At 36.3% G+C, this 21275-nt stretch overlaps 1 protein-coding gene across 1 annotated transcript in view; it reads right to left on the reverse strand.

Moving 5' to 3' along the window:
* Positions 1–1039: 1039 nt before the first annotated feature.
* Positions 1040–21275, reverse strand: part of cntn3a.2 (contactin 3a, tandem duplicate 2) — a 164298-nt gene continuing 144062 nt past the window's right edge. Inside the window, exons 18-22 of the mRNA XM_056449625.1 lie at positions 13534–13643; positions 12935–13121; positions 11612–11724; positions 11073–11238; positions 1040–1140 (exon numbers count right to left, since the gene is read on the reverse strand). Of these exons, the coding sequence (XP_056305600.1) occupies positions 1040–1140; positions 11073–11238; positions 11612–11724; positions 12935–13121; positions 13534–13643 (677 nt within the window). The remainder of the gene's footprint in view (positions 1141–11072; positions 11239–11611; positions 11725–12934; positions 13122–13533; positions 13644–21275) is intronic.

Raw genomic sequence — 21275 nt, forward strand, 5'->3', positions numbered from 1 at the left:
ATGGTTTGTTTACAAATCTGACACTGTTCTAGACTGCTATCAGTCGTGAAGGTGAGGATTATAATTGAACAACAACTTAAAGGGATAGTTGTCATCATTTATTCACCCTTCTCTTGTTCAAAACCTATTGTAATTTCTTTCTTGTGTTGAACAAAAAAGAAAATGCTGGTTGCTGGGACTCATTGACTTTCATAAAAAATGACTATGGACTATGGAAGTCAATGGGTCCCAGCAACCAGCATTATTAAAAACATCTTCTTTTCTGTTCAACACAAGAAAGAAACTCATAAATGTATAAAGAGAAAATAAGTGATGAGGTAATTTTTATTTTTGGGTGAACTGCCCCTTTAAGTTTTATCATCCTTCTTACAGAAAATATGCAAATGTCTTTGGATGAACTGACATGGCATACTTTTAGGTTTTTATGGTGCTTCTATAGCCTCTATGAAGCTTTGGAAACCTCTATTTGTTGTATTTTCATGCTTTAAATCTCTCCTTTTGTGTCCAACAGAAAAGCAAGCATCAACGGCAACAACATGAGAGTGAGTAAGTGATTTCCGGGTGAACTAATCCTACAATTAATGAACAAAACCAAACAAAACAATCACAAGGTTAAGAAAACAGAAGCTCAGTAGCAAGGATGTTAACTACTTTGGCATGTACATGGAAGTAAGGCATTTGTTTCTGAGGGATCGATGAGAAGATGAAATCTTAGTGCAGTAATATGACTCATCCCTCCTCATTCACCGGCGCGCTTGAAGAACCTTCAGCTGAAACCTTGTTAGGGTCTCGGATCACTTGCAAGGAGACAATGATACACAGTACATAACATGCACACGAAATCCCACCACCGTGACGCTGACGTTTTTCCTGTTACGCTCTTTGAACAGATCGGCTGGCATCGCTTCAGATAACTACGGAGAGATGGATTGATAATCTCGCCTCAAAAATGTGTTTTGGTGCTCCTCACCAAGAATTTCAGAGTGTGGAAGAGCGCAGGCAATCAAACTGACCAGAAGACGGTCGATCTTTCAGAGCGTTAACACAAAGCTGGTCGCAGTGTTGATAATGCGATGGCAGAAAGCAAGGAGATGGGGATGGTGTTGGGCCGCCAGGCTCTGGAGCCTCGTACGCTCATACCTGGAACATAGAAAAGTTTTAGAGGAGTTAAAACCTTTGACTTCCTTTATACCTGTCAACTTTCCTATTTTTGCCGTGATTCTCTCGTATTTTACAATTCTATCTCGATATCATCCCGTAAAGGTATAGATTTCCTTAGGATTTTTAATCTTTCTGTGAAGGGTGGCAAGAAAAATTAAAGAGCCCCTATTATGGTTTTTTTTTTAAATGAGCTTCCATGCACTAAGTGAATGAAAACAACCAGCTGAGGGTTAAAATTCGAAAGTTCGCCATGTTTAAAACTATTTTAAAAACTACTTTATTCTTTAACGAAATAGTCGACTCAAAGTCGAATAAATGAATCGTGTTGGGTCCCTTGCTCTTAAATGTGAATCTGCTCTATGATTTTGTTTTATTTAGGCATGAAAGCACTTTGAAACAAATATAAAAACGCCGGGATTCCCTTCCTTTCCATTACAGGCATTGTTGCCCCTCCTATGCAATCCTCAAAATAGTCAGTTCATGTAGCAGTGCATTACTGTCAGACGACAGTGATTAATAGATGCTGTTTCCCATGGATTCCGTACACACGATTTGAAGCAAAGTGAAAATGGACACTTTGGGTATTGGCTGCATGTTTGAACAGACATATACACATAATAATAATAATAATAATAATAATAATAATAATAATAATAATAATAATAATAATAATAATAATAATAATAGCAAATATAGCTGCAAGCAGCAATTAAGGGACCAAGCAGTTCAGAGCCAGAAAGACCACAGCAGTCCAGAGGCAGAATGAGCACATTGGTCAGTGCCGTAAACAAAAAACATTTTGATGATATTTCGGCAAACAATCTAGGAGGAGTTTGCAAACGAATTTTTGAAACAAAATCAATATGGCGGACAGGAAGTTTAGCCAAATATGGCATATTTGGTATCAGTCAAAAACAAAATGGTGGACAGGAAGTTCAGTTCATTTTGGCAAATTTGGTATCAATAGTCTCGGCATGAACCAGGGAATATAACAAGACACATTTAATGTCAATAAAGAATGTTTAGTAAAGGTTATTAGCATTTTTCAAAAATTGATTTTAACTTTTGGCTACAAGGTGGCGCTGCTCCAGAAGTTTTAAGTACTTTTAGGCCATTTCTTATATCTCCGGACCACTAGGAGGCAGTGCACCAAAACGCTGCAGATAACCTCAAACCAAGTTTGGTGTGAATACGTCAATGTGCTACGGAGACATCGACATAAGTCCAATTTCACAAGCTCTTTGCTAGATTTGTTCACATGTTAAACTAAAATGGTTGGTCTAATCAACTTTTGGTCAGCATGGTCTGTAGATCATGTGATTCAATTTTGGTCAAAATCGGCTAAATGGCCTACAGGACGAGTATGATCAAATGGGTTTTGTGAAAAATTCAAAATAGCGAAAAAAAATTTGATTGTAGCCAATTTGGTTCAAAAGTTATAATGATAAACGTAAGTGAAACTTTAGACAAGTGGTGGTGCTAGAGAGTTTGAGTTAGAGACTTCAGGTTTGCTGTCATTCATGTTGACACTGCTCTCTACCATTGTGCCAAATAATACAACTTTCCAGCATACGGTTATATGGGCTGCCATTCAAATCTGGTGGAAGAAGCAGAAGAATAATAATAATAACAGGAACGCTAATGGAAACGATAGATGCCTTTGCCTCTGCTCTGTAAAATCTTACTTTTTGCTATGCCACATCACAGGATATTAAAAAAAAAAAAAAAAATAAATAAAGTTAGTAAGTTAGAGACCCCTTAACAACTATTACTTAACAAAAATTGTTTTAGAAATTTTTAATGCCTATTTGTAAACTAACCAAGTACAGTATGTTCAGGAGGTCTTAAAGGGGACCCGCTATGCCCCTTTTTGCAAGATGCAAAATAAGTCTTTGATGTCCCTCGAGTTTGTGTGTGAAGTTTCAGCTCAAAATACTGTGCAAATAATTTTCTAGAACTCTTTGAAACTGCCCCTTTTAGTCTTTGATCCAAATTGTGCCGTTTTGGTGACTGTTGCTTTGTGCTCCTAGCACTCTTATCAGAATAGGGTGGAGCTAAAACCTCTTTGCATCACCAGAGCAGAAGATTCAAAACAGGACTAACGTTATCTGTGTGAAAAACTGAAAATGTCAAAAGAAAGGGGCTCAGAAGATGCTCTACATTTATAATACCACTTATGCCCCGTTTACACTGTCAGGTCTTGTTTCCCAATTCCAATTTGTTGCCTATATCAGATTTTTTTGCCTGTCCATTTAAACGTTCTTTTAATCATCCCATATCTGATTCATATGTTTACACCTGCCATACAATTTACGACTTCGCGCATGCGTGAAAGCGGGTTCTAGCATCTGTGCCACACTAGCCATGATGGAAGAAATTGTCTTGCTTTTAGCTCTGCGAAATATGCAAAGTTCACCCAACTTTAAAATGATTTTGAGGCAGAGGAGGAGGGAAAGGGCCGTCATCGCAGCTTGTGCCTATGGGTTATATTTGCTATATCCACAATTCAGATAAATTGTGGTTATTTGTGGGAACGAGAGAGACCTCGGTGGGAGCAAATTGTGGCAAACTTTAATGAGGAGCAGTGGGTCCGGAATTTTAGGATGAGCACACACACACGCTCTTCCTTCTTTGTCATTAAACTGCGGAGAAGCACCACATTGTCCCAAGTTTAATGACGTACAAAACGGAATGCCTCAATAAATCTGATCTGCCTGTTTACATGATAGTCGCATTGTCACATATTCAATTTATATCTGATTTATTTCCACATATGAAGGAGGCCTGAAACCGATCTCTGAATATCCAAATGCATGCCGTTTTTTTCTCCATGTTTACAAGGTCATAGAACCGATCACATCTGTGTCACATATGAGCAAAAAATCGGAATTAGGTCACATTTAATTGGCAGTGTAAATGGGGCCTTAGTTGCTCAAGTGATATTTAATGGATTAAGGACATCTTAATAGTTTTTCCTATAATTTTCCTATAATTTAAAAAAATCTTTTTTGTTTTATTTCAGCTAGAATAAAAGCAGTTCACTCATTTTCCTTCAGCTTAGTTCCTTATTTATGAGGGGTCGACACAGTGGAATGAACATATTTCATCATATGTTTTATGCAGTGGATGCCCTTCATGCAACCCAATACTGGGAAACACCCATACACTACTGCACTGTGACGGTACTTTGAATGAGTCCAATTTACTATACATTAAACGGCAACTCCATTTCACGAAAGACAGAGTTAAGATGCCTTTCTTTTATCCCGCATGGATGCTATGAGGATAAAAAAGAGACGCAAAAAAGACCAAGACCTTGAGTATGGTGAGAATCAATGAAAGACAGCTTTTAAAAGCGTCTGAGAGACATCCCCTTTTTGCCCAGTACTAGACCTTGTGTTTTATTTGCGAATGTAAGATATTTTTTAAAAGATAAATATAATGCATAAAACTATACATTATTTATATTACTTCACATTACCAATACACCTGATTAGATTTTAATGGACAATGCACAGATATTGATGTTTTATAATGTTTTTACACAACATTATTTGAATCTAATAAGCTTAGTTTACAATGTTTGCATACATTAAATCTAATCTTCAAATATCAGAAATGACAACAGTTTAAGATTTATTTCATGTCAGTTTTAATGTTATTGATTAATGCACTTACTTGACACATTTTATTCATTCATTTTTCTTCTGCTTAGTCCTTGGTTTATTAGGGGTCGCCACAGTGAATGAACTACCACTTACCTGACAAATGTATTTTTAATTTTAGGTGGTTTCTGTATGTGTTTTATGTTTGGTAACATAATTTCTATTTGCATCTTTAGTGATTTTTTCAACTAAATACACTGTCTTGGTGGATTTTGAGTTTTTTGCAAAAAAGCACAAGTGGATTTAGCGGGTTTTGACGCAAAAGAAAATCTACCTTGTTAAAAACCAATGAATTGTCTAAAGCAGGTGTGACCAACCCTGTTCCTGGAGATCGACCTTCCTGCAGATTTCAGTTGCAAGCCATATCAAACACACCTGCCTGTAATTATCAAGTGCTGTTCAGGTCCTAATTAATTGGTTCAGGTGTGTTTGATCAGGGTTGGAGCTGAACTTTGCAGGAAGGTCGATCACCAGGTACAGGGTTGAGCACCCCTGTTCTAAAGTGACATTTTTGAAAAAAAGGTATTTTATTTACTAGCTAATAACCATTTCATTACATATAAAATGAAACTTCTGAACCTGATTAGAGGAGCCTGATAGAAAATGCACAAACATCACAAAACATCAACAAATCATTCACAAACAAAAAGAGGTCTGATGGATTTAGAGGGTTTGGCATCTGAACTCTTCATATATATTCTCATTATTTCATAACACATCAATAGTTATGCGGTCCACAGAGAGCTCTTTTTTGACTGACACACAGAAACAGCAACGCGTGTGGCATGACATCACTTTGTTGCAGAGACGCTATTGGTTAAATGCCAGCAAAGTTGAACACGGAAGCAGCTTGTAGCGGAAAGAGAGAGAATGTCTGCGGTCTGGAGGTATTATAAAGTTGATGACAACAACATTGTCATTGTAAACTGTGAGATATGTAAGCTTGGGATGGCCTGCCGGGTATTTTAAGTTGAGGTGCTATATTTTTTAATATTAGATTTTTTTTTTTTACTGTTGCACTAAAGTCCAAAAGTGAAGAATTGATGTTATTTATTACTTGATTGTTCAAGCTACCTCACATAAGTGCTCTGTTTGTTAACAGAGTTGTTGAATGTTAAAATAAGGTTAATTAAATAAAAACAGAGAACATCCTGGATCTGTTTCTTCGCTCTTCTATATTTTTTATATGTATTATAGAAGTATCAGATTGGGTTTCGGTATCAGTAGATACTCAAAATCAAGTGGCAAAAATCCTGATTGGGACATTCTTTTCTATAACTTGATTAATCAATCCAATTTGAAGCAGAAATATTTAATATTTAAACATCTTTTGGACTCGAACTTGAACTTTTGTTTGCTATCGTCAGCTTCTCTTTATAAAGGAAAAGCACATAATCAAATCAGTTTCCCTGCGCTGCTCACGTTTTTTCCAACATCCTTTAAAATTTCTATTTAGGAGCAAACGTGTTCCTCAGAGAATAAAATAAACACCAAGACCTGATCGTTGTGAATTGAAGGATGAAATTACATCTTTATCAGTGTTTAGCTCTACATACGGCAGCGGGCAGTCTTGTGCTCTGAGCGGATTTACACCGACTTCCAGTAGACGCTCGCCTAGCACTTTTTTCCCCCCGCAGTTTAAACGACTACCTAATTAATGCTATAGGAGGTTGGAAAGCCTCGGCTATTGGCAACAGCTAATAATTCCTAACATTAACAACTGAAAAAGCCAGGGTTTCTCAGTGAAAACGAGACATTGCCGGGCCATTAGATGAAAAATGCGAACAATAAGCCACAGAGAGCAGTTGCATCAGCCTGTGACGCTGTTTCCATGGGGGAGCAGAGAGAAAGAGAGACCAGCGGGCAGAGATAGATGGAGAAAGCTTGGGCTAGTTAATAAAGATCAGACTGCTTAGCCCAGTGGAGAATAAAAGGTGTACGAGGAGGACACATCAAATCAGTGAGAACTCATTTAGAGAGGCGCATCGAACTCTGTGGGCTGCGGTAACAGAGAGTCTACTCGGCAATCTGCACCTGCGCCGTTCACTCGAGGGAACAGGAGGAGAACATTATGAGGTCAACTGTGCATTGTTTATTTTATAGGGGCCTGGGTGTTTTAATATCCCTTTGGCATTGAATATTTATCTTTTACATCATGGGCCTTGAAAGAGAAGGGCTTCGCATACGCCTGCAGGTTGAACTCATGTACGGAAATGTAATATTGCGTTAGACGTGGAATAAATGAGGCGAAATATGAACAACCGATAGTATCGAATTCATAAATCACTTTTTTTTTTTAAAAGTAACACCATTCAACTGGGACTCCAAGAGGGCAGAGGTTTTTTCATGCCTTCCTTTAGCTTGTTGTGCTTTATTAAAAGTCCTAAAGCATTATGATGTTCATAACAACTCCATAAGAAGAAATAGATGTGAAAAGCATTGACTAAATGCTTTAGCTGCTTGAGTATCAGCACTTTTGGTCAGGTCTTATTCAGACATATTTTATTTTGTAGTTCAGTTGAATTATAAAGTGAAACTGGATGGTGAACTGTTTAAAAAAATGTAAAAATCTGATAAATCAGGAATATATTGGATAGTCAAAAAAATGCATACCAGATATTTTGGTTTTGAACGACACAGTGGCTCAGTGGTCAGCACTATCGCCTCACAGCAATAAGGATTGCTGGTTTGAGTCATAGCTGGGTCAGTTGGCATTTCTGTGTGGAGTTTGCATGTTCTCCCCATGTTCGGGTGGGTTTCCGCCAAAAGTCCAAAGACATGCGCTATAGGTGAATTGAATAAACTAAATTGGTCGTAGTGTATGTGTAGATGAGTGTGTATGGATGTTTCCCAGTACTGAGTTGCAGCTGGAAGGGCATCCGCTGCATAAAACATGCTGGATAAGTTGTCGGTTCATTCCACTATGGTGGCCCAGGGACTAAGCTGAAGAAAAATGAATGAATTAATATTTTGGTTTTGTTTAACATTATCCAATATGAAGTGAAAAAAGTAACTTTTTTTTCAGACATGACGCACACTTTACATGTTTTCCCTATTGTTATATTTAGATTTAAGTGATCATTCTATGAGAAGTATTGTAAGCAGAACAACTTTTACTATGTTATTATTATACCTCCTGTCGTGTTCACATCCTACCCCTTACTTTAGTGTTCCCGGTCAAAATTGACCGGTCTGTTTTAACTGCACTTATATTTGCACAAAAATCATTTTTCTCCACCAAATGTTTATTCAACATTCTTTAGCTGTGAATGTCTCAATGTCTCAAAGTAGTGTTTAACATGAATTTATAGAATTAGACAAAGTAACTGCAATGAAAATAAAAATAGGTGCTGAAAATATATTGCAAAATGAACAATACATGACAGAAATCACAATACTTTGTTTTATTACTAATAGACAGCTCGCTAAAAATCGCGATCCGAGGGTCTGATCAAAGAAATTGAAATTTTAATCCGTTTGAATGATTTATCAACCAGCAAAGCAAAAACAAAATGCTATCCTTTCCTGTGTTCTGAGTGATCGAGTTTTCAGTCCTTCAAGTGTACTAATATAGGGAATAGTGACTAAGGGTGAGCATAAACACAGAACTAGCACTAGTTATACTTTGGTCATTTTGAAGCGATATAATAATGGTCTAATATATAATAAAATAATTGTTTCTAAGCTAAGCTAAAAGTGCTCCTGCAAGACTTAGAGATTGGCTGAATGGAGATTGGCAGAAAAAAAGAAAGTAAGTAAGTAAGTAAGTAAGTAAGTAAGAAAGAAAGAAAGAAAGAAAGAAAGAAAGAAAGAAAGAAAGAAAGAAAGAAAGAAAGAAAGAAAGAAAGAAAGAAAGAAAGAAAGAAAGAAAGAAAGAAAGAAAGAAAGAAAGAAAGAAAGAAAACGAGATTCCTGCTCTGTGCTTATTTCCAGAGAGAGAAATAAAAAAATAAACAAACGAAAAGATAAGGAAAGAATGAAAGAAAGACACACAGATGGATTCACATAACAGACACCTAGTCTGTGTAAATATATGATACACTGTTTTATCAGGAAGTTGATTTAAGTTGGAGGATCCAACACTTTCATGGCAATTCAAAACTTATTGGTTTATTAGAAGCTAATCCATATGAATTTTTACGATCTCATTCATAGAGTGTTGTACAAGTTGTTTATCCCCAATGACGATTGGGTTTAGGGGTGGGGTTAGGTGCCACGCCTCTTTTTAAAAATCCTACAATTTTGTATGACTGAACTCGTATTAGCCACTAAACTGACAAAACGTAAAATAGTTATATTTCCTTAAGAGATCAGGCTGGAGGATCAGTACATTAGAGTGTAAGAGATTTATACCTGCAAAAGACATTGTTCAGTCTGAAATGAGTGAGTGAGTGAGTGAGTGAGTGAGTGAGTGAGTGAGTGAGTGAGTGAGTGGGGTTAGTGTGTGTGGGGATGTTTTCTGTCTGATGAATGAATATAGTCTGGATACCCATTCATTTCCTATGGCGGTCACTTTTGACTGGGAACACCACAGGTGTAACAAGATTGATTAAAACACTCAAAATTCAATGAAAGAAATGATCATCACTTTTATATGTTCCAATGCATAGTGTGGAGGATATCATAAGGCCTTGAGGCAATCAGATGTATAACACAATATTTGAGTTGTAAATCGGTCAGATTTGACCCGAACACGACAGGAAGGTTATTGCAGATGACTAATCATAATTGATAAATTATTTTTACATCTACTTCCACTGCATACCTGCCAACCCTCCCATTTTGTTATTTCTCCTGGAGAACTCCTGTAATTTCACACCCCCCCCCCCCTTTTTTTTTTTGGTATAGTCTGTAACACCTCCGGGTCGCCAGGTTTGGTACAGTATCCGATCGCAGCGGCCACCCAAAACCCGGTGCATAATACAGTTACTAACAGTTACTTTCCTATCCCAGTTCTCAACAGTGTTTTCAGAGACCTCACCCCCCCCCCCCACTCTCCCAGATTTTCTGATGAAATGTTGGCAGATATGTACTATAAACACAATTATTAATGTTATTACTAATGTTGAAAACAATACCAAAGTATTGAAGAGTTTAGGGCCCTATGAAGTAGTTTCTATACATCTCCCCAATTGTTTTTTTCTTTTTTCTTTTATTTCCGAATTTAACTTTTAATGGTTAAAATACATTTGGTAATTGAAGATTGTGTTCGAATAGCTGAAATAATAAAATGTGCTCAATTTAACCACATTACATTTAAAACATATAAATGATATATTTTACTTTAAAAGAAAAAACAACTACAACTTTCCTTTTAAAATAAATCACAAAAAAACAACTGTGCAATTATTTGTTAAAAACATTGTTTGTATTAATAATATTATATGATTACTTTGAGGAGTACATTACACCCTACAAATAATTTCTTTACATTTTTAAATAAAACTATTTTGAGATGTTAATGTGAAGTTTCTGTTCTTAAATGATATTAAGACGTTTTTTTTTTTTTTTTAGAAAAAAAAAACTGTAAAGACTTATTGAAGTAACTGACAAATCAACTCTAGAGATTTGAGTGTTTATGTGCTCACATAGTGAGAAGACAAATAAGTTTCACACATGTTGGTAAGTGTGTAGTAAACAAAACCGCACCATTTGTTCAAACAAACATTCAGAACAAAAAATTTTATATTTTTAAAAAGTCTGTTTTTCAGTTCTCCATATTCACAAACACTGGTCCACACCAGAATCTTTTTAGCCGCACAACGCTACTTTTGATTGATTCCAAAAATGTCAAATTTTGCGATATTCTCCATTTTACAGCTAATTCTGTGACTCATTTGTTATTCCAACCTGATTTCAACAAGTAGGACATGTTCCTGGATTAATCCTGGAATAAAATTCCAATAAGCCAATTAGAATTAAGGGGTATGTTTACTATTTATGTAAAATTTAGGCTTACGGTTAGGTTTATGCACTTTTACATGACTGCTGTCCAACTATTCCTCTAATTATGGGAATAATTTACAGATATGGTTGGGTTCAGGGGTAGGGAATAGGTATGGATTACACTTTCAAACAAAAATGATGTTACAGGATCAACATAGATGTTAATTCAGGATCGCATTAAACTTGGCAAATTCATGATGTGCCATTTGTTACCACATTAAAGAAATAATACAGACAGGTCATCATCAAGACAGATACCATACAAACACGATAACTGATGTTAAAATAGTGTATTCTTACTAAGCTTGTGTATGTTGATGGGCTCGGTCGGCATGCCTTCTCCCCCATCGCTCAGCGCTCGTATCTGTATGACGTAATCGTCATCTGCAGGTAGAGTGAGCTCCACCGAGGTCAGATTTGTTGTTATCGTGTTAATTTCTTTATGGCGGTTCCTTCTGTAAGACACCTGGAGAGAACAAATGAGAGAGAGGTGCTAACAACCACTCAGATTTATTCCGCGCAAGCTATTTTAGTCGATAAAGCAAAGTAAAATCAAATTATCATACACCGTGGGGGAACGGCGGTGTTTATTAGCACACCTGCTGTTTTCGCTATACTGCGCATCGTATACATTTTGCAGATCTGCGGTAGAGATTAGTTTTATTTTTAATTTCCGTTACCACCAAAGTGTGCAATCGACCAACAACAGGAATAATATAAGGACTTTAATGTAGTTGTTTCCTAAATGCTCGCAGGAATAGAAGGCGCTAATAGGATTATGTGAAAGTAAAGCCCTACGGTTGAGCTCCGAGGTTTTACACTGCTGGGAAAACACTTACCTGATAGCCAGTAACATCAGACTCCATCTCCAGGGAAATGACGGGCTCCCAGTGAACCGTGAGCTTGGAGCCTATCAGGTTCCACTCCACGTTTAAAGGTGGCTGGCCGGGTGCTAAGAGGAGACACGAACATCGGTTACTGGACTAGTGATGACAGAGACAGAAGAGGTGCCTGACTGTCTGTTTACTCTTAATCTGCTAGACTGAAACTGATAGTTGAGTTAAAATGATGGTTATGTCATTGCAAACACACTCCAAAAATGACTTATGCTGCTTGTTCAAAGTACATCTTTAAAATGAGTGGAAACAACTCGATTTTAAGCTTTGTTTTGGGACAACTTCATTGTTTTATGTTCAATCCACTTTGAAATTCGTACACTTTATATGTACAAGTTAAATTAATTGATTTGTGTTAGGAGAACATGAAGAAACAGAGACAGAGAGTCATTTCCATTTAGAAGGAGGGACGCACCTCAAAGTCCAAAAATGAAGATTTAGTGTTATTTATTACTTTTGAACTAATTGTTCAAGCTACCTCAAAGAAATGCTCTGTTTGTTAACAGAGTTGTTAAATGTCAAAGTAAGGTGAATTAAATAAAAAATAAGGAACATCCTGGATCTGTTTCTTCGCTTTTCTTTTTTATGTATTATAGAATTATTGAATCGGGTTTAGGTATCAGTAGATACTCAAAATCAAATGACTCAGACTCAGACTCGAGGGCAAAAAACCTGATATTGACATCCTTAATTGTTACAATTATTAATATTAAATATAAATTTTTACTTTATTAAAGCAATGCGTTACTTTACTTGTTACTTACAAAAGTGATATTATTACGTAATTTGCGCTACTTGTAATGCGTTACCCCCAACAATGCATGTAAATGCATGGCTCCATTTTAGGTGTCACAGTGGCGCAGTGTGTAGCACACCCGGTTCAGTGGAGTTTGCATGTTCTCCCCATGTTCGCGTGGGTTTCCTCTGGGTGCTCCGGTTTCCCCCACAGTCCAAAGACATGCACCATAGGTGAATTTAGGTAAGCTAAATTGTCCGTAGTGTATGGATGTTTCCCAGAGATGGGTTGCAGCTATAAGGGCCTCCACTGCGTTCATTCCGCTGTGGCGACCCCAGATTAATAAGGGGACTAAGCCATAAAGAAAATGAATGAATGGCTCCGTTTTGATTTCATTATTCTGTTCAACAACAAATCTGACAATTCTCATTTGAAAAAATACATACATTACTTGGAAAAAAGAGCTAATACTCATCTTTTATTCCTGCAAATTCTAACTAAATGAATTGCTTCACCAAGGGTATACTCACGGGACTTTTTAGTGGTCACATTGATTGTTGGAGAGAGGGGACCAGTGCCTGCTGTGTTGAAAGCGCTCACTGTCAGGAAATACTGCGTGTATCCTCTCAGACCACTGATGTTCACCTTGTCCTGATTGGCAGACACCCTGACTTTGCCCATGGTCTCTGGTTTTGTATCGTCCTCCCAGTACACCACCTGATTTTAACAGCAACAGAGAGAAAACACTAAAGCCTCACAGATATAATGCTACGCTGCCATTATGTTCAGTGCAGGAAGCATTATACAGGAGTATTTCACTCTTTTTTTTATCTCCACATTGTGGGTTTGGGGTGACATGGATGAAGAGTTTCATAGAGGAATGTGTAATGTGTTCTCTGTGTCCTCAAAAAGGATAAAGGCGAGCCATTTTTTCGCCCATGCTGCAGTGAGGGCCTCCCATGCATACAGTAAGAACCGTGAACCCTATTCTTATTTCCAAATGGAGCGTTTCCATGGGTACAGAAGGAACTTTGAGGTGCAGCGTGGGAGATGACAGGCTCTGACAGAAGCCATGGTGCATTTCAAAAACCGGACAGAGAGTCATTTCCATTTAGAAGGAGGGACGCACCTCATAGCCCAACACTCTTTCTGTTGAAACGCTGAGGATGTGCCAGCTCACTTCAATTTCAGTGGCAGAGATGCTTCTGGCCCACACGCCGTCTGGAACACCACTGGGTTCTGAGAGGAAAGATAAAATGAGGAAAAAAAAAGATTATGCATAAAGACAGAAGGGAAGAAAAGAGACGAGATGATATCAGACAAGCTGGGACTAGAAAAACATAAGCTGAGACAAAATGAGAAGAGATGAGACAAGACAAGATGAAAACAAAAGAGACGAGATGAGACGATGAGAGCTGAAAAGAGACAAGGTGAGGAGGCAAATTAAAAAAGACAAAATGAGAAGAGAGGAGACAAGACAAAATAAAAAGAGGAAAGACTAGATGAGACAAGATAAAAGGAGCTAAGAGACAAATCAAGATGTGAAAATTAGAGTCAAAAATGAGAAGATAAGAGGCGAGACAAAGCAATATAAAAAGAAAAGAAATGAGATAAGACAAGTAGAGCTGAGAAGAGACAAGACGAGAAAAGACAGAATGAGGAGACAAAACAAAAAAGACAAGATGAGAAGAGATGAGACAGATGTGATGCAATAAGACAAAAAGAGCTAAGAGACAAATCAAGATGAGAAGATAAGAGGCAAAAAGTGAGAAGATAAGAGACGAGAGAAAGCAAAATGAAAATAAAAGAGACAAGCGAAAAGTAGAGCTGAAAAGAGACAAGACGAGAAAAAAACAGAATAAAGCAAAACAAAAAAGACAAGATGAGAAAAGATGAGACAAGACAAAAAAGAGCTAAGAGACAAATCAAGATGAGAAGATAAGAGACAAAAAATGAGATGATAAGAGATGAGAGAAAGCAATATAAAAAGAAAAGAGATGAGAGACAAGTAGAGCGGAAAAGAGAAGACGAGAAAAAACAAACTGAGAAGACAAAACAAAAAAGACAAGATGAGAAAAGATGAGACAAGACAAAAAAGAGCTAAGAGACAAATCAAGATGAGAAGATAAGAGACAAAAAATGAGATGATAAGAGACAAGAGAAAGCAATATAAAAAGAAAAGAGACAAGTAGAGCTGAAAAGAGAAGACGAGAAAAGACAGAATGAGGAGACAAAACAAAAAAGACAAGATGAGAAGAGATGAGACAGATGTGATGCAATAAGACAAAAAGAGCTAAGAGACAAATCAAGATGAGAAGATAAGAGACAAAAAATGAGAAGATAAGAGACGAGAGAAAGCAATATAAAAAGAAAAGAGATGAGAGACAAGTAGAGCTGAAAAGAGAAGACGAGAAAAAACAAAATGAGAAGACAAAACAAAAAAGACAAGATGAGAAAAGATGAGACAAGACAAAAAAGAGCTAAGAGACAAATCAAGATGAGAAGATAAGAGACAAAAAATGAGAAGATAAGAGACAAGAGAAAGCAGTATAAAAAGAAAAGAGACAAGTAGAGCTGAAAAGAGAAGACGAGAAAAAAACTGAATAAAGCAAAACAAAAAAGACAAGATGAGAAAAGATGAGACAAGACAAAAAAGAGAAGAGATGAGATGAGACAAGACAAAAAGAGCTACGAGACAAATCAATATGAGAAGATAGGAGACAAAAATGAAAAGATAAGGGGCGAGATAAGACAAAGAAAAGACAAAGATAAAAGATAAAAGATAAAAAGAAAAGAGACAATATGAGACGAGTAAAGCTGAAAAGAGACAAGACGAGAAAAAACAAAATGAGACAAAATTAAAAAGACAAAATAAGAAGAGATGAGACAAGACAAAATAAAAATAGAAAAGACGAGATGAGACAAGACAAAAAGAGGAAGGACACAAATCACGATCAAAAGATGAGACAAAAATGAGAAAATTAGAGATGAGACAAAGCAAGATAAAAAGAAAAGAGATTAGATGAGACAAGTAGAGCTGAAAAAAGACAAGAGGAGAAAAGACAGAATGAGGAGACAAAACAAAACACAAGATGAGAAGAGATAAGACAAGACAAAAAATGAGAAGAGACACGACGAGACAAGACAAAAAGAGCTGAGAGAGAAATCAAGATGAGAAGATAGGAGACAAACATGAGAAGATAAGAGGCAAAATCAGGATGAGAAGAGAAGAGACAAAGCAAGATAAAAGGCGAAGAGACAAGATGAGAGGAGTAGAGCTGAAAAAAGACAAGACAAAAAACGAGAAGAGACACGACGAGACAAGGCAAAAAGAGCTGAGAGAGAAATCAAGATGAGAAGATAGGAGACAAAAATTAGAAGATAAGAGGCAAAATCAGGATGAGAAGAGAAGAGACAAAGCAAGATAAAAGGCGAAGAGACAAGATGAGAGGAGTAGAGCTGAAAAAAGACAAGACAAAAAACGAGAAGAGACACGACGAGACAAGGCAAAAAGAGCTGAGAGAGAAATCAAGATGAGAAGATAGGAGACAAAATGAGAAGATAAGAGGCAAAATCAGGATGAGAAAAGACGAGACAAAGCAAGATTAAAAAGAAAAGAGATTAGATGAGACAAGCAGAGCTGAAAAGAGAAGACGAGAAAAGACAAAATGAAGAGACAAAACAAAAATGACAAGGTGAAAAGAGTTAAGACAAGACAAAATAAAAAGAGAAGAGACGAGATGAGACAAGACAGAAAGAGCTAAGAGACAAATCAAGATGAGAAGATAAGAGACAAAAAATGAAAAAGTAAAAGATGAGACAAAGCAAGATTAAAAAAGAAAAGAGATGAGATGAGACAAGACAAAATGAAAAGGAAAGAGACAAGATTAGAAGAGACAATACAAAATAAATCAATTTGAGACCACAGGAGACAAGATGAGAAGACAAAATAAAGCAAAATAAGATGAGACAAGATGAGAAGAGACACCATGAGAATAGGAGAGACAACATTAGAAAAAGACAAAACAAGATAAGAAGAAATACAACACAAGATGAGAAAACAAGACAAGCTGAGATGAGACAAGATAACATGAAACGATATTACGAAGAGATGACATCAAACAACATATTAAACTAGACCACAAAGAAAAGAAAGAGACATAAAACAAGAGATTGTTGAAAACTGAATGAAAAAATAACCAAAACATCAAAAAACTGAAAAAGTAAGACACAAAGTGACAGGAAGAGATTATATTATTACAAGGAGACCAAAGTAAGACAAGACTGAAGGAACAAAGGGAAGAATAGTTACAATAGGATGAAGAAAGATGCAACCAAGAGACAAAATGAGAGGACAGGAAAAGATGAGAACTAGAGAATGAAAGGGACTAGAGGAGACAAAAAGAGATGAACTACTCTTCGATGCAAAAAAGACTCTAAAATGAGGTTGAAAGAAAAGGGAAGCCATGAGAAATAAGAATTAAACATGAGACAAAACTAAAAAAGAGACTGAAAGAAAAGAAATGAGACAAGACTGGACAACAAGAAGAAACAGGAGAGACAAGATGGCATGAAGTAAGACAGAAAGAGGAGAGACCAAAAGAGGATGGAATTAAGAAAGATCTAAACAAGACACACTGAATGAGACTAGACGAGACAAGAGACAAGAGCACGAGAGACAAAAACGAGACAAATCTTAAAACAATAGATGTGAAAAAAAGATGATGGAAGAAACTAAAATAATTAGGAAGCGACAACACAAGACGCAACAAGAGATGCTAAAAATCCACTGAAAAAAGGGAAAGAGAATATGAGATGATGAGAAAATGAGACAAGACTGAAAGAAAAGAGACAAGATGAACTGAGACGAGACTGGACAACAAGACGAAACAGGAAAGACAAGATGAGAAGAGACAAGATGGCATGAAGTAAAACAGAAAAAGGAGAGACCAAAATAGGATGGAATGAAGAAAGATCTAAACAAGACACACTGAATGAGACTAGACGAGACAAGAGACAAGAGCACGAGAGAATGAGACAAATCTTAAAACAATAGATGTGGAAAAAAAGATGGAAGAAACTAGAAGAATTAAAAAGAGACAAAACAAGACGCAACAAGAGATGCTAAAAATCCACTGAAAAAAAGAAAAGAGAATATGAGATGATGAGAAAATGAGAAAATGAGACAAGACTGAAAGAAAAGAGACAAGATGAATTGAGACGAGACTGGACAACAAGAAACAGGAGAGACAAGATGAGAATGACAAGATGGCATGAAGTAAAACAGAAAAAGGAGAGACCAAAAGAGGATGGAATAAAGAAAGATCTAAACAAGACACACTGAATGAGAACAGATGAGACATGAGACACGAGCACGAGAGAATGAGACCAAAACGAGACAAAACTAAAATAACAGAGGCAAAAAAAGTAAAAGAGATAAGAAGAGACAAAACAAGACATGCTAAAAATCCACTGAAAAAGCGGAAAGAGAATATGAGATGATGAGAAAATGAGACAAGACTAAAAGAAAAGAGATGAGATGAAATGAGATGAGACTGGACAACAAGAAGAAACAGGAGAGACAAGATGGCATAAAGACAGAAAGAGAAGAGACTAAAAGAGAATGGAATGAAGAGAGATGTAAACAAGACACACCGATTGAGAATAGACGAGACATGAGACAAGAGCACGAGAGAATGAGACTAAAATGAGACAAAACTAAAATAATAGAGGCGAAAAAAGAAGATGATGGAAGAAACTAGAAGAGATGAGAAGAGACAAAACAAGACGCAACAAGAGATGCTAAAAATCCACTGAAAAAAGGGAAAGAGAATATGAGATGATGAGAAAATGAGACAAGAGACAAGGGAAGACTAAAAATGAAAAAGAATGAAAAAATGAAGACAATGCAAGCAGCAGATAGGAAAAGCGGATGTAATGTAGACAGGTGACAATAGCCAAGATCAACAGAAGAGCTAAAATATGAAATCTACTGTATGTAGTGAAAATCTGAAATTGTGAAATCCCTAAAGAGAAGACAAGACAAAAAAAAAAGAGCGAAATTAGACAAGACTGGAGAAACAGAAATGAGAATGAAAAGGGATGTAAACAAGACAAAAGGAAAGAAGACTACGAGAAGAGTTCTAGGATGCAACAAAGAGGAAGACAAACTGACAACACTAGAAGAGGAGTGAAGAGACGAGACAAGATAAGACTAGAAGAGGACAAAATGTGAAGCACAATCTTCAATGCATAAATCAGATGCTGGAGAAAAATCATTTGTAAATGACTGATGCAAAATCTTTTGTCTCTGTAACAGTAAATTACCGGCCTTTATTTAATAGGATAGTTGAGTGACACAAAGGAGTAATATCTGTACAAGAATTCAATTAACGCTGTAGCTTCCTGACATTCCACTATCTGCCCGTCACTCCGTGCTGTAATAGCACATCTCCAACAGATACTAACTAGATGAAAGATTCTCCAACCGCTACTTCAAATGCTAAGTGTGCTACTCAAGGGATTTCAGAGCTAAAACCACCTGACATTTACAGGACAACATTACGCACAGCCATTACAGTACATGCTTTACTCTGTACTTACAATAAATGGAAAATTGAGCCTTTGAGATTCAAAATACCAAATATACCTCCTGAAAGAAAAGAAAATTGGAAGAAACTAACAGTATTATACAAGTTTATATTATGTAGATCTCTTTTTACATGGCCAATTTATATATTTTTTCTGTACCTCATTCATTCATTCATTCATTCATTCATTCATTCATTCATTCATTCATTCATTCATTCGTTTTCCTTCAGCTTAGTCCCTTAATTCATCAGGGGTCACCACAGTAGAATAAACCGCCAACTATATCCAGCATATGTTTTACACAGCGGATGCCCTTCCAGCAACCCAGTACTGTGAAACATCCATACACTCTCATTCACACACATACACTATGGCCAATTTAGTTTGTTCAGTTCACCTATAGTACATGTCTTTGCTGTGGCCATTCTACTTCTTCAAAAAAAGATTTTCCTCAAGAGTCTATATTGGGACCGATTTTATGTTTATGTAGTTCCAGCAGGGCAACACGGTGGCTCAATGGTTAGCCTCACGGCGCAGTGGGTAGCACTATCACCTCACAGCAGGAAGGTTGCCTGTTCGAGTCCCGGCTGGGTCAGTTGGCATTTCTGTGTGGAGTTTGTATGGTCTCCCTGTGTTTGCATGGGTTTTCTCCAGGTGCTTCGATTTCCCCCAGTTAAAAAAAACAAACAAAAATAAAAACATGTGGTATAGATGAATTGAATAAACTAAATTGGCCGTAGTGTACGAGTGTGGATGAGTGTCTATAGGTGTTTCCCAGTACTGGGTTGCAGCTGGAGGGGCATTTGCTGAGTAAAACATTTGCTGGATAAGTTGGCAGTTCATTTCACTGTGGTGATCCCTGCTGAATGAGGGGACTAAGCTGAAAAAAAATGAATGAATGAACGAATGAATAGTTCCAGCAGGTACAATTAGGCTCCAACATTAAAAGTTGAAATGGATCCCCTATAACAGTCTATAAATTTTTTTCAATGTAAAATTTCAGCTAAAATTCAATAAGACTAAGATATTATTGTTTTAAAACCTTTGTATTTTAAAAATGCAATGATGGCATTAATATTTAAACAGCTGGTAGAAGACATATTGCATCTAAATTTGTCCTTTAAATAAAATTGAAAAATAAAAAATTCCAAAAATAAATTCGGTTAAAAAAACTATTTCTAAAGAACAGAAAATTGGCAAGTTAATTGTGTTGGAAAAACCAATTAAATAATTTAAAAACATTTACGGCAACACAGTGGCTCAGTGGTTAGCACTGTCACCTCACAGCAAGAAGATCACTGGTTCGATTCAAAACAAATGCTGGATAAGTTGGTGGTTCATTTCAATCTGGTGACCCCTGAGGCATAAAAGGACTAAGCATAAAGAAAATGAATGAATAAAAAACATTCTACAATCTAAATCTCTCTTTGCTTTTGGAATGGTGGAAACAGGCCCAAGGAAAAAAAAGGTGTTCCTCAGGAATCTATATTGGGGCCAATTTTATTTTCAGTTTATTTAGGTCCAGCAAAGATACAATTAGGCTCCAACTTTAAAAGTTGCAATGGATTCATTGTAACCATCTTTTAATTCATTTCCATCTAATTACTGCTAAAAACCGATAAGACTAAAAATATTATTTTTTAAAAGCTTTATATTTTTAAAAGGAGATGATGATACTAATATTTATAGTACTGGCAAAAGAGATATTCCATCTAAATTGGGCCTTTAAATAAAATACATAAACAAAGAAACAAATAAATTCCCAAATATAAATTCTGTTGAGAAAACGATTTTTAAAAGAACAGAAACTGCCAAGTTGTGTTGGAAAAACCAATTAAATTATTTAAAAACATTCTACAATCTAAATCTCTCTTTGCTTTTGGCATGCTGGAAACAGGCCCAAGGAAAAAAAGGTGTTCCACAGGAATCTATATTGAGGCCAATTTTATTTTCAGTTTATTCAGGTCTAGCAGAGATACAATTAGGCTCCAACTTTAAAAGTTGCAATGGATTACTTATAACCATCGTTTAATGTATTTGAATGCATTTACTGTATGGTTAAAATGCTTTATGGTTATGGCAGAAGAGATATTGTATCTAAATTGGACCCTAAAATAAAATAAATAAATAAATAAACACAAAAACAAGTGAACAAATACATATTCTGATAAGAAAATGATTTCTAAAATAACATAAAAAATTACCACCAGTAGTGTTGTAGAAAGCAATAAGATTATACAACATAATATCATCTAAATCTTTAGCCTCTTTTGCTTAACG

Source organism: Danio aesculapii, chromosome 23 (assembly GCF_903798145.1).
Source record: "Danio aesculapii chromosome 23, fDanAes4.1, whole genome shotgun sequence".
Taxonomy (NCBI): domain Eukaryota; kingdom Metazoa; phylum Chordata; class Actinopteri; order Cypriniformes; family Danionidae; genus Danio; species Danio aesculapii.